The sequence below is a fragment of the Cylas formicarius genome, unplaced genomic scaffold (assembly GCF_029955315.1).
Source record: "Cylas formicarius isolate icCylForm1 unplaced genomic scaffold, icCylForm1.1 PGA_scaffold_6__28_contigs__length_40554024, whole genome shotgun sequence".
NCBI classification, from domain to species: Eukaryota; Metazoa; Arthropoda; class Insecta; order Coleoptera; family Brentidae; genus Cylas; species Cylas formicarius.
Genome location: NW_026844347.1, coordinates 24,410,494 through 24,424,483, shown reverse-complemented (window position 1 = coordinate 24,424,483; position 13,990 = coordinate 24,410,494). Strand labels below are relative to the sequence as shown.

At 34.8% G+C, this 13,990-nt stretch overlaps 1 protein-coding gene across 1 annotated transcript in view; it reads right to left on the bottom strand.

Moving 5' to 3' along the window:
- LOC132703171 (dual specificity tyrosine-phosphorylation-regulated kinase 4-like) overlaps window positions 1–11,657 on the bottom strand; it is a 108,468-nt gene extending 96,811 nt beyond the window's left edge. Inside the window, exon 1 of the mRNA XM_060672300.1 lies at window positions 11,462–11,657. Coding sequence (XP_060528283.1) covers window positions 11,462–11,476 — 15 coding nt within the window. The 5' untranslated portion in view covers window positions 11,477–11,657. The remainder of the gene's footprint in view (window positions 1–11,461) is intronic.
- Window positions 11,658–13,990: the final 2,333 nt, after the last annotated feature.

Here is a 13,990-nt window from a genome sequence, read left to right as displayed (position 1 = left end):
ACCATTTTTTTCGAATTGTTTAGGTTTTTAACAATAAAAACATCACAATCTAAATGACTGGAGTACGCTTTACGCTTTAATTAACAAATTTTCGTTAAAGTCGCAAGCTAAATGTTTCAAAACGAGGTAAGTTGATGAGGATGTGTGCAGTAACAGAGATAGAGCACTCAGCATTATTGAATTGAAATAACAGTATTACACAATTTACACAAAATAAATGTATTTTACCCTGATTCTTAAATATGCTGTTAAATTATTTATAACTTCAAAAACTGAACCACTTAGGGCAGCAAAAGCTATTTTGGTTAGTTTTTGACACTGGCCTCTCTTCTGAAATTGGTTTTGGATTATTTAGCTCTGTATTCAAAAAACCATAATGTTCCAGTAACACTGAAATGCATTTATTGAACAGTTTTTTAGTGGTGAAAGTGATCTGAGAAATGTCACTATTTTATTTTCAATCAACATTCGATTATTAGAGCGCATTCGTCGTAATTTGACGTTAAAAATTGTAAACTGGACGCGAATGGTAAAAACTGAGTCGTTTAACTTTCACAATACTAATACAAACAGAATACTCTTACCACAGCATCGTCATTAAAATTCGTAACACTGCAGGATTATTGTACTATCTGCTACTGATATACTATCTGCACATATCGATATGATGCCATAAGAAAACGGATAGAAAGACAAGTTTGCATGTTCGAAGGTAAAATCTGAAATCTGAGGATATATTTTTGGATACCAAATTTGTTTCAGTTTTTTAAAACACTAAAGGTTCTGAAATTTTCATGGAATTTTTTTTTCAGACACTTCTATCAATAAATTCCTGTTATAACATTTAATTTAATAAATTTAACTTTTTTTCAAAAACGCATTTTAAAGTTTAAAAATTCGATTTAAATTATCTATTTAACTATTTATCTAAGTCAGATCCTAGGTTTGGCCATTATTCCTTTATAGTGAATTCAAAACCACACCGCAGTGGTAGATGGATAGATATATATGGGAAGATCTTTTAGTTTCACTACTGAGTATACCTACTCTGCCGCCAAACGATGAGGTTTAGGTGTTTTGTCCCAGAACAGGTTTATAATCTCATGAAGCTATTGTCCGTTTGATGGCTCGTAAAAAAAGATAAAATCTAATGATACAGACAGTAGAATTTCTTCGCCTTATGTGATTTTATTTCAACTGTTCGATGAATCTGTGTTGATATATTATGTTCATGTGTTGGCATTCAAAAGTTTTTTTTTTTAAATATTTCTTGGTGGCGATCGTGGTGTGTAGTTTCAACTATTCTAAATATCGCATGCTTCTATATACGGCGTCCATAGGACGCAAAGACAAAACGGCGCGAAACCTTGAACAAGATGAAACGATAAGTTTAGAAAACTTATTTCTGTTATTCATCCGCTGTTACATGATTATTCCCAGTCCGTTCATCCTTCAAGGTCTTGTACGTTATCACGCACAAGTCCAACGGTTCTGCATTTCAATGATGCTTTTATGTTAATCGTTTTAACGGAAAAGTTATTTTTGGGCACTGTATTGTTTCAATTCTTCTGATAGTTGATAGTTCAGAAGTACCAATAGAATTATGTACAGTTGAATATAGATGCAATTATTCATGGTGATATTGTTGCACGGTAAGTTCGCGAAAATCTCAGGGTGACGCATTAAAATTAACAGAATTCGCCATTACTCGAAGAACAGATCACAAACAAATCTCTGAGAATTGATCATCGTTAACAGATTGGTAAAATGTATGATTTATAAAATGTTGTGCTTCAAACCTTCCACCTCATTTTAGTGCTATGAACTCAAAATTGATTAAAATATATGGAATCCAAGTGAAAGAAACAAATGCGATTCAACTATAATTTAATTGAATTTTATAGTTTAATACCGCTAAATTTTTAAGAAACAATAAGTAGTAACCTAATCCAGACAATTTTTGGTTTCATGGCTAGATTGAATTAGATGAAAATATTTGAAAAAATTTTGAAAAGCTGCTATCCTGCTTCATTGAATCTAAGACAGTCTTAGGGGGGGTTATATAGACGGAAACCTTAGAAAAAATTGACCAATTTTTTTTCATTATAGGTTTTTGTAAGTTTGACTACATAATTTTAAAAGCTTCAGCCCTGCGAACAGTGAAAACAATCAACTTCAAATAAAAACTTCGAAATTTAGTACTTCTCCCTTCTGCTAAATTAATTAATAATAATATATTGCCCTCATGCAAATTATTTATAAAATAAAATATAGCATATAAGTTACATATGCATTCATTCAAAGTGGTAGAGTTAAATTTTGAAAAAAACGGTTTTTATTAGTTTTAACACTGCTAGAGTGAATTCAAAAAAGAAAGAGATAAGAAAAAATGAATTAACACGATACATATATACAATTTGATAGTTAATAGTTTTATGATCGGTCTCTATTATGATAAATGTATTATTTAAGTTTTTCTTTGAATGAAGTTAGTGAGGTGATTGATCTAAGTTGGAGAGGGAGTAAACAGCCCTCTATTGCGAGTATTAACTGAATCAATATTAGATCCACGAGTAAGTTTGTCAAAAAGATATGTCAGAAGTTGGGGAGATATTACTTTTTTAATTAAGACTAAAAGCTAAGATTTAAAACGTTTGTCTAATGTTAGCCATCGAGAATAATCCTCTAGTCTAGTAGATATGTGATGAAATTTACGAATGTTGTATGAGAATCTGAGACAGGCATTCTGAAGACGATGAAGACTAACCTTGTCTTTTTGAAGAAGGGCGGGCCAGTAATGTGCCATACAATATGAAATTGAGGAGAGAATTAAAGAATCGGTAAGTTTTCACTTAATTGCTGCGACCAGAATATCTTTATTACAGTAGACAGTAGAGATACTTAATAAAATAGATATACTTCAATGTCGTCTGCGTACTGATGGGAGGAACAATGCTTAATAAATTCACAAGAATCGCAGATATAAACGGAAAACAGCATCGGACCTAAAATACTACCTTTGCGAATATTTACATAACTGCAACACACCAGGCCCCGCACCAAAGTATTGCAGTTTAACAAAGAGCAGGCGCTGGTCCATGGTGTCAAATAAATTGCTATAATGAAACAATATGAAGCAGGTGTTCAAGCCTACATCAGTTGCGTTGGGAGTAGAATGTTGTGCCGAGGTATAAAATCTCCAAACTGCTTCTCAACAACTTTTTCTAGCACTTTAGATAGAGTAGGGAGAATGCTAATAATCCGGAATTGAGAAACATCATGCGGTTGAACGGTTTTAGGGACAGGAATGACGTTAGCATATTTCCAGGATTTAGGGATATTATTAGTAGAAAATGTTCGTATCAATCCCATCCCATCCTACTTCGTTAGGGTTGACACTCGAAAATGAAAATTTTTCTGGATTTAAAGGGTTGTTGTAGAACTGGTTAATTAAATCATTATTTAAATCTGCTGTTTTCCGTGATCCAATGAGCCAAGGCAGTTTTTAGAGGAGCATGCAAGCTGAACCCCTCCAATAAGTTAGTATTAAAAAACTCCGCCCTTTTATCAACGTCAGTTAGCTCGAATATTTCATCCCAATTAATATTGTTTAAGTCAAATAGAAAATGTTCATAACAAAAATTAGAAAAATCAATTCGATGTACGATCAATTAATAAAATACTCAAATAATTGGATTACGTACTACGTAGTCCACGAAAAGGGCTGAAACAATTCAACTGAGAAACCTTTTTGAATGAGGTTATCTTTTATTGATGCTCCGTGACTCAGACATCTCGCATCGACAACGGTACACTGTATAAAAAGAAACCGATTTCAAGGGAAAACCACGCGGTTTTGCAACAATCAGTATTGTTCGTATGACATTTGCGCGGAAGGTATTAATATATTTTGGATTGAAGGCGAATAAACCCATCCTTAATGGAGAGCCGTAATGCCCACACATCCGTCAATGACTTTCTTTATTAGCCCAACGAGAAACGGGTGATTTTAATCAAGGATTTATTTGTGCAACGCTAACTGCCACCGAGGTCGTTGTTGCAGTTTCGTTTTCTAAATGTTTATCTGATAATTATAATAAGATCGTTCGCGTATTGTCTAGTTATCTAGGTCGGTGTTCCCACATAGAAACGCGTTCGATAACGATTTCGATTGCAAATCCAACCCTGAACAAATATTTGCCATCTGAAAACAAACAGCTCGTGTCAATGATTTAGAAAAAAAAATCGACGTTAAGATGAAATTAATGATTTGCGAATATAAGAGGATTTCTCTTTTTTTTTTTCGTCTAAGACCGCCGCGCCTCTTGGCGAAAGAATCTTAAAAATCAAACGACCGTCGGCAAATCTCTCGAGTGCAAGAAGTGAAAATGATTTCTGTTTATTTTTGCCACATCACTTTCGTTTCAACCGGTCTTTTGATTATTTTGGTTGAAGTCGATCGATAATGGTGTTAATTGATCGGTATTTTTTTTAGGTCGACGCAAAAGAAACCGACATCGATGTGCACATTTCTAAGAAATTTTATAAAACGCACAAACACAACAACCAATTTATTTAAAAATCGTTATCTATTATTTTTCGTCGTGATAAAATCAGATCATTTTTTTTCTTTTTCAAACTTTGTCAAACTAGTAAAATTTTTCAAAGAAATTCTACTATTTACAAATCTTCTAACTGAATACTATCTGTAGAGTATGAGTAAGCTCTGAAAACGAAGATTGGCAAAACTGCAGCAAGTTCGATTCACAGGAGGAATCCAGAAGTACTGAGCACAAAATTTCATATTCAAAAGTTTGTTTCCTACCTACCTAAAATTCAGTGTCTTTGCGAAATTTAAAACACAGTGTAAGAGATAAAGCTAGTATTAAATGGGAACATTTTTTATTAATGAATTTTCGGCAAATTTTGATCCTGGGCATAATTTAGCATCAAAAATAATGAATAAACCAATTTAAGAAAATTGTGCTTTTAGTTTAGCTGTCAACATTGACATTTTGTATTGAAATATTAGAAAATTTGATTATTTTCAAAAATATTGAAAAATTTTATCGGAACGGAAGTTGTTTTTCTTCCAGTTTTCTACAAATTTGGCTTTTTTCCAAGCCCTTGCTCAAAAAACAGGAATCAATTTTTTTAGGTGGACTGTAAAAATTGTTTTTGTTTGAATTTATATTAAATACTCGACTTAAAAAAAATCTTCAACTGCGTTAAAGTTAACATGGTTTAAACATTTTAAAACCAAACAAATTGATTTTATTACAATTCAAAGCATAAAAAAATCCCATATGATGTGGACTTTAATGATAACATTGTATTTGCAATAATATTCACGGTTTTTTCACTGAAATTTAGTAAGAGCCGCAATTTACAATTTACAGCAGATGATAGAGTAAGTTAAGAATATGAAAAAATAATTCTTTAAGTAAACGGTTGGGGTAATGTGTTGTTAAATTTAATGAAAAAAAATCCTAACAAAATTTAAACAACATAAAGTTGAATTATGAAAACTTGCTCCAGCATTCAGTTATAGCAAAACAATAAAGAGATAATTTTTCAGTAGCAGTGCACAAAGAATGTCTTTTTCTCACTCGAGGAAATATGCACACGACTGAAGTGAAAAAGGTGGAGAGGGGGGGGGAGAAAAGTGTACTAGCCATGATCTTTTCCACAATGCTGTGGTTCAAAAAATTTAAGAAAGGACAGCCATATACTTTAAAATGAGTGGAGGCGGGTCGACGGTGGAAGTAATACAATAAAAACAAACCGGGAGGCCGGGTCACGTGCTGTACCTTTCTTAAATTTAATTTGTTGTGCTCCACTAAATATTTTTCACAAAAACGGGTTTTCTGCTGCTGTTTGGCGAATTGTTTATGCCTAATCTATCGCATTTTGTATGCTTATGTTGACATATTATTTGCCCAGCATTAAATATTATGCAGTGTATTAATACTGTGGTCTCTTTTTTAATAACTAATAAAATAAAAAATAAAAATAATAAACGAAGCAGGGTCCAGAGTACGTTAAATTATCATCCTCGGCATAACTACAATGGAAATACGATAGAGAGCATTAATGTGTTAGGAATAATGATATCAACATACACTTATTTTCGTTATAGTTTAGTTAGATAAGATAATGAAAGAACTGTTAAAGGGTGTATATTTTTGTTCGCATTGAAAATGAAAATACTTTTTTATTGTCCGCTTATGAATACAAATTGTTCCGTTCTATATACACACCTTTATGAAGAATACAAAACAGCCAACATTTCAAAATAATATGAGTTTCTCAAATTGGTCTTGTCATCGAGAAAATCGACAGTGCTTAATAATAATTTTTGGTCATTATTTAGCTTCGCTTTTATATTATTTTGATAAAAATTGCAATTTCTGATTACCATTTTTATTATTATTATTTATCTATATTTAATATTTATTATTTTAGAAAAATGTAAAAATAATAATGCGTTCCGCTCGTGCCAAATTACGCTACTAAAGTGGGGTTTATCAAAATTGTTGCATAATTTAATTGAATATAGTACCTACTAATATACGGTACCCTACTCTAATCTGGGCGTCGCATGCGGGGACCCTATTTAAATAACTCGTATTGCATTTTGTAATAGGTTGCAAAATATAAAAATCGCGGATTTTTACAATAAAGGTGACGATGTAATTACGTACAAACACGTACAAACGGAATGATGAAATTTTTAATTATTAAATATCGTGAAAGTGGCAAAACTAAATGTCAAATTAAATGACAGCGACAATTATCCACTGCACGAGCAGGTGCGACACCGTGCAGGTAAAATCTGGTCGATGGGAGTTGTTCGTTTGGATGGGTAAAAACCATCTCGGGTGCAGATGCGCCCAGCAGTGCTTCGGAGCAGCTGTTATTCGTTCACGGCACAAGAAATTTTATAAAATTACAAATTCGATAAATATTCAATATTTCAAAATCGTAAAAGGTAGGACAGTTTTGAAATTTCAATTCCTTATGTATCCGTCCATTACCAAAACTTTATTTATGTAAAACAAGACGCCTGATGTTGTACCAATTATTTACAAAAGTACGATGTTGATGCTGAACATCTGCCTGTCAGTACGATGAGTTTTTAGCATTTGTTTGTTACTTGCGGTGTGTTTATTTTAATTCGTTACCGTATGCGCAACTTCCTAGTGAAAGTGCGCCGGATTGATGAAGATTTACGCACCTTTAAAGTGTAATGTTGAAAAATAACGCATTTGATTGCACGCGCTTAAGTGCAAGTTACTTGAAATAATTAACTAGTGAATCACATTAATAAATAAAATAAATGTAAGTGATAAAAAATTATCCAACTCAAGTAAACATCTTTTATTCCGAGATAACGAGCGCAGCGGATATATTTTCCAGACTAGTAACCACGAATTAAAGATTATAAAAAAGTCGGTACAATCTCCTTTGGCGTAGGGATGTGGCGACCCCACCGCCCAGAGGGCCACCTCTGCAAACAGCCAACCCGGTGCTTGGGGGGTAAAATCGAGCCACCCTGTCTCAGGGGGTCATAAATTCTGAGACCTGGTCCTCCAGGTTGGGGGTTGTACTGTAGGCCAGCAACCTACATATGGAAAAACTTTATACGCTGCGAATCAAACACTTTTGCCTCGGAGACGGACGGATAACCAGGATAATCGACCTAGGCTACGAAATAAGGATATTCTATTAGGCACATGGAACGTTTTAAGCTGGTTTAGACCAGGAATAGCTACAAGAGCGATCGATCAATTGGAAAGGTACCGGATGGACATTACTGCCATTCAGGAGATTAGATGGCTAGGCACAGGCAGTGTACAAATGCAGAACTCTTTAGTGTTTTGGTCAGGGTCTGAAAATATACATGAATTCGGATGTGGTTTTGTTGTAAGCAAAAAATATCGAACGGCTATTATAGCATTTAAGCCGGTGAACAACAGAATATGCAAACTCAGAGTGAAAGGAAGGTGGCACAACGTAACTATGTTCTCAGTACATGCCCCGACGAATGAAGCAGAAGGTGAAAAGAAAGACGAATTCTACGAGATGTTAGAACAGGAATATCGAGCAGCTCCCAGGAACGACATAAAAATCATAATGGGGGACCTCAACGCCCAGCTAGGAAAGGAAGACCATCTGAGATGTGTAGTGGGAAGACATAGTTTACACAACGTAACAAACGATAATGGGGACAGATTGGCAGACTTCGCAATAGCAATGAACATGTCGGTTAGGAGCACTCAATTCCAAAGAAAGAACATCCATAAAATAACATGGGTATCCAACGATGGAGTAACGCAAAACCAAATTGACCACGTCCTGATAGATGGTCGTTTTTCCAGTAATATTGAAGATGTCAGAAGCATGCGGGGGGCAGATAGTGACTCAGATCATTTCTTAGTAAGATCCAAATTGAAAGAGAAACTGTCCACCAAAAGATCAAGCACGAAAGAAACGAGGAAAAAATGGGACATAAACAAATTTACAAGACTTCAAAAGGTACAAGAATATAAAGAAGCAATTAGGAACAAAATGCAAATGCTACAAACTGAAACTACTGAAGAAAATGTTGAAGTCGAATGGCAACAATTAAAGACGATAGTAAGAGAAGCAGCTAGTGAAACTATAGGAACAACAACAGGGAGTCAGAAAAATGGATGGTACGACCAAGAATGTAAAAATATATTGGATGAGAAGACTAGAAAAAGAATGACTTTTTTGGAGAACCCCACGAATGAAAACAAGGAGATATTTAATATAGCACGTGCCAAAGCCAGAAGACTACTGAGAAAGAAGAAAAAGGAACATTTGGAGGAAAGAGTAAGAAGAATAGAGGAAAACAACACGAACAACCAAGTAAGAGAATTTTATAGAGGAATAAGAATCGGAAAAACAGGACAGACGATAAGAGAACTAAATTTTGTAGAAGATAGCACCGGAAGACTACTGACGTCGGAGGATGATATAATTCAAAGATGGGGGCAATATTTCTCTGAACTGCTTAATAGACAAGTAGATGGAAGTGACAAAGACACGCACTTCTATACTGCAGAATTGGAATTGGAACCGCCTACACTAGATGACGTTAAGAAGGCTATCAACAAATTAAAGAACTACAAATCCCCAGGGGAAGACGAAATTAATGCAGAACTCGTAAAGAACGGAGGAAATGAACTACACCAAATGATACACCAGATCATATCAACTATATGGAAACGCGAAAAGATGCCAGATGAGTGGAACAGTAGCATAATAATACCAATCCATAAAAAGGGAAAGAAAGCGGACTGTCGTAACCATAGAGGAATATCATTGGTAAATACCACCTATAAGATAGTGACATTGATCCTTGTGCAGAAACTAACACCATATGCCGAGGAAATATTAGGAGATTACCAATGTGGATTCCGACCGGGGAGGTCTACGACGGATCAAATCTTTATAGTCCGCCAGATTATGGAGAAATGCTGGGAATTCAATAAAGACATACACCAAATATTCTTGGATTTCCAGCAGGCCTACGACTCAGTCAACCGGGATCAGCTATGGTATGCAATGAGGGAATTGGGAATCCCATTAAAATTAATAAGTTTAACTAGAATGTGCGTAGGGGGCTCCAAAGCAAAAGTACGAATTGGTGAGACTACGTCAGAAATATTTGAAATACATACAGGCCTGCGACAGGGAGACCCTCTATCCCCTTTGCTTTTTAACCTGGCTCTGGACTGGGCCATGAAGAAAATCTCTCCCCAAATAACACCGGGTTTCGCAACGGATGGTACGAAACTTATGTTAGCCTTTGCCGATGACATAGATGCTGTGGCACATAATACTATAGATGTTAGAGAAATATTCTCCTCTTTTGAAAATCATGCTCAAAGAATGGGATTAAGGATCAACGAAGCTAAAACTAAATATATGATAACGTCTAAGAACCCCAGGCAAAGAATACGGCAAAATATTACAATAGATAACTACAATTTTGAAGTCGTAAAAGAGTTCAAATACCTAGGAGCGACAATAACAGATGACAACAGGAACGAAAAAGAGGTAGCCGCACGTATTGCATCGGCAAATAGGGCTTTCTATGCGCTATCAGGATTCCTTAGATCCAAAATACTTACAAGAGGAACTAAGATAAAAATATATAAGACCATAATACGCCCTGTTTTATCATACGGTAGCGAAACGTGGGTCCTAAACAAAAGAGAAACCGACAAGCTTCTGGTCTTCGAAAGAAAAATACTACGAGCGATTTTTGGATCAACCAGGGATATTGTAACAGGAGAATGGAGACGTCGAAATAATAATGAACTTGAACAACTATATGGTGTGGAAAACATAGTAAGATGTATTAAATCTGGTCGACTGAGATGGGCAGGGCATGTTGTTAGGAGCAATGATCAGAGACTCTTAAATATCATATACTGTGAAAGGCCAGAAGGAAAGCGATCTGTTGGCCGACCTAGAAGGAGGTGGAAAGACGCAGTTACGGAGGACGCGAGGAAAATGGGTATAACCCTTTGGGAATTGGAAGCTCAGGATAGACAGAGCTGGAGGACAATAGTGTATGCGGCCAAGACTCACCCAGAGTTGTAGTGCCAAAAAGAAGAAGAAGAAGAAGAATCTCCTTTAGCAAAATAATTGGTCAATGATGTTATCTACCAACGAACTTTGAAGAACGTTTATGCTGCACCCATTGTCAGAACGTGCTATCAAAAAAGCAATTACAGTATACATGCTGTAAACAGTCCAATTCGACCTTATTTAGAGACTAAGATAAGGCGATAAGAATATTCGTAATCTTAAAACGGAACATTGTGGTGAGTTTAGTCGCGGGCGAGGCTACTTAAGCTTCCGTATGTGATTTACTCTTAGCAGGAATACTGTAAATACTATAATTTAGTGCTTCACCTCTACTGAGGCCAAAGTTAAAGTCTCTTGCAAATCAATGACTTAGGAAACTTACACCATATTTTATAGTATATCATCCAAACACTCGAAACATGTAGGTATACTTGGAACAATTATTTCCATTTTTATTGTAGACTTTTATATCAATAAAAAGTTTTCACATTCCCTCGCCACCGTCCTACTATACCATCAAAATAATAAATACATATTTACAAACACACTGAATTCTTTAATCACTCTAGCCTAAAATCTTATCAAATTTTGGGCACTACATTTATTAGAACATAATTGAGATTAATTTCCACAATTTTTTTTTATTAATAAATACCAGAAAGTAAAAAAAATTAAGAAAAAATACATCTTATCAAATTCCGGTACAGTACTTACAATTTATGCAAAAATAAATATTTTTGTATAAGACATGACATTAGAAAAAGGACAACCAGAAAAAAATTAGATATTAATGACAAAAAATTAGAGCTTCAAACGCGGCGAATATTCTACTTACCTCAAAGACCAACATTGCGAGAGATTTCGTCTCAAATTTTGAAAAAAAAAGTCCAATTAACCAACCTACGTCACAGAACCATAACAAAACACGGAACACGAGAAGATTTGGGAAAAGACGAGTGCGTAAATAAACAAACGCTTTCGTACGTAAGCGAGGCGACCAATTCACGTCAACTGGCGACCAAATGCTTTCGATTCCGAACGGCGACTGCCTGCCTATGGAGACGACGTCAGTGATATCAGATCATTCACTCTCACAAAGCGCAGAGCAACTAGGTGGAGGAAGAAAGAAGCCGTGTGGGGGATATATTGTGCACTGCCCGCGGGCCTGATTTTGCTTCTTCTGGTGCGTCTGGGTGTCGCAGTTAATAGCTTTTTGAAGTTATCTTATAGGTATCCTTCGACCTGTCAGCGACCCTTAGGAAAACACTCGCTATGCGAAGAACCTTATTAGAAAAATGACTTCCGTTTGTTTTTCCTGAAAATTCTGAATCCGAAATCCGAAAATAAGGATTTTAATAGTATATTATGCAACAAGTGCGGTAAACGGCATTTGACTCACGAGTTTATTTGACACGAGCGGAGCGAGTGTTTAATAAACGAATGAGTGGAAAAGTTTACCGAACGTGTTGCATACTATACTTTTTCTACGACCGTTAGTTTTTGGGTACATTTTCGGAAAACACGAATACATTCACTGACATGACTGTCAGAATTGACAAACGTCAAAATTCAAAGCTTGGGAAATATATCCGAAAACTTCCGATTACTCCCAAACCCGTGCAATAAAATGTCCGAAATGGCTTGGATTCGTGGAAAACAAAACCGACGTGGTAAAGCGACATTTCCCGCACGCTAGATCGGTGAGTAATTAGGCATTTTACAGACGGGAGTAGAAAAAATCATATTAAGAACTGGAAATACTACGGATGAAGTAATATCGAATGTTAACAATAAATTTCTTGTTTTTTTGGCTATTAATAAATAGAAATAATATTCTAAATAATTATTCTAAATGGCTTTTTCATACGTGAACAGAGAGAATGAAAAACGAGCCACGATTATTATGCGTGCATTAAAATCAGTATAAAAAATAATCAGCAGCAAAGATATTACCAAAAATGTGGTTTCAAAAAAGCTTTCCTTTTAAATATAAATAGCGGCAACAATCAATCAATCAATCAATATCAGTTGGATAGAAATTTTGGTAGTAAATATATATATATAATTATTAATGCAAAGTATTCATCTAAAACCAGTAATTTAGCAAATAAGGCAAATTCTTTCGGTATCTGGTAGATAAATGCAGAAAATTGAAGTTTATTGGAAATATTTAGGTAAACAGTGAATGTAATTTTTAAGACAATGCACAAAAGCGATAGAGCATTCTATTAATATGAGTCTCTCCACTCGCTTAGTTATTGATGTTTCTGTTGTCATTCTCATTCTTAGTTCACTTATTTTTACCATAATTATGAGGAGCTGGGAAATAAGGTATTTCACATATAGTAAATAGTGTATTTTTTGTTCGTTTGTACATAATTTCGAGAAAATAGTTGCTAAATAATAACGCATTTTATTTTTTCAACTTCCTTTAAAAACCAAGTCTTGAATTTCAAATTGTCTGAATTTTTTATGGCTGGTGTACCAAAAATCATTTCTATATACTGTTGTATGTTTTTATCATCTTTATTGTATCCTGGATACAAGGAAAAAATCAAGATTCTCGAAGGCATCAAAATCGTTTAATGCTCATAAACAGAAAGTTTCAAGAAAAGCTTATATCGCTTGCCATCATTTCGACGAAAAAAATTTGTTTTAAGTGCCCCATCATTATATCATCGCTATCTAATCTAAAACGGCAAATGGTCCATCAAAATCGGGAAACTCCAGATAACCTAAATATTCTCGCAAGACGAGTGAGTCAGAAAGCAACTAGGTTTTCTCTGGAACGGGCGCAAAATCTGCTTTCTTTCACTCCCGTACCGCGAATTTATCAAATCGATCTATATGCTACGATAGAAATAATATTAATTTTCTAAATTAACATTTACGTACCTTGCGTCGTGTCTATTTCCAATGCAATGATTAATTGAACTGAACGCCAATACGTATCTGTTATCTATTAGAAACCCACTTGGCAAATTTATTTTGTAGATTATTGTCCAATGGAAATTACCTTTTCTCATCTAACTTTTAGTAGATTCGTTATTTTGTAATAACCTCCACGCGCGATATGAACAATTATTTTTTTATATTCGATACGGTAGCAACAAAAGGTCACCTGGAGTGTCCCACCATGCATGGTGGCTCAAAATTAAAATGCGAACATTACATGAAGGTGTAAGTAAATCTTTATTAAGGTGGGGCTTACAAAATTTTTCCCAATGGATGGAAACTTCTTAAAATTGTTTTTTTTTTTTACTAACAGACAAAATATGTATAGAGGCAATAGTTTTAATGATAGTAACTATTCTGTAAAAACTGTAAAAATTGTTTTTCTTTGAATTAATATTAAATACTCGAC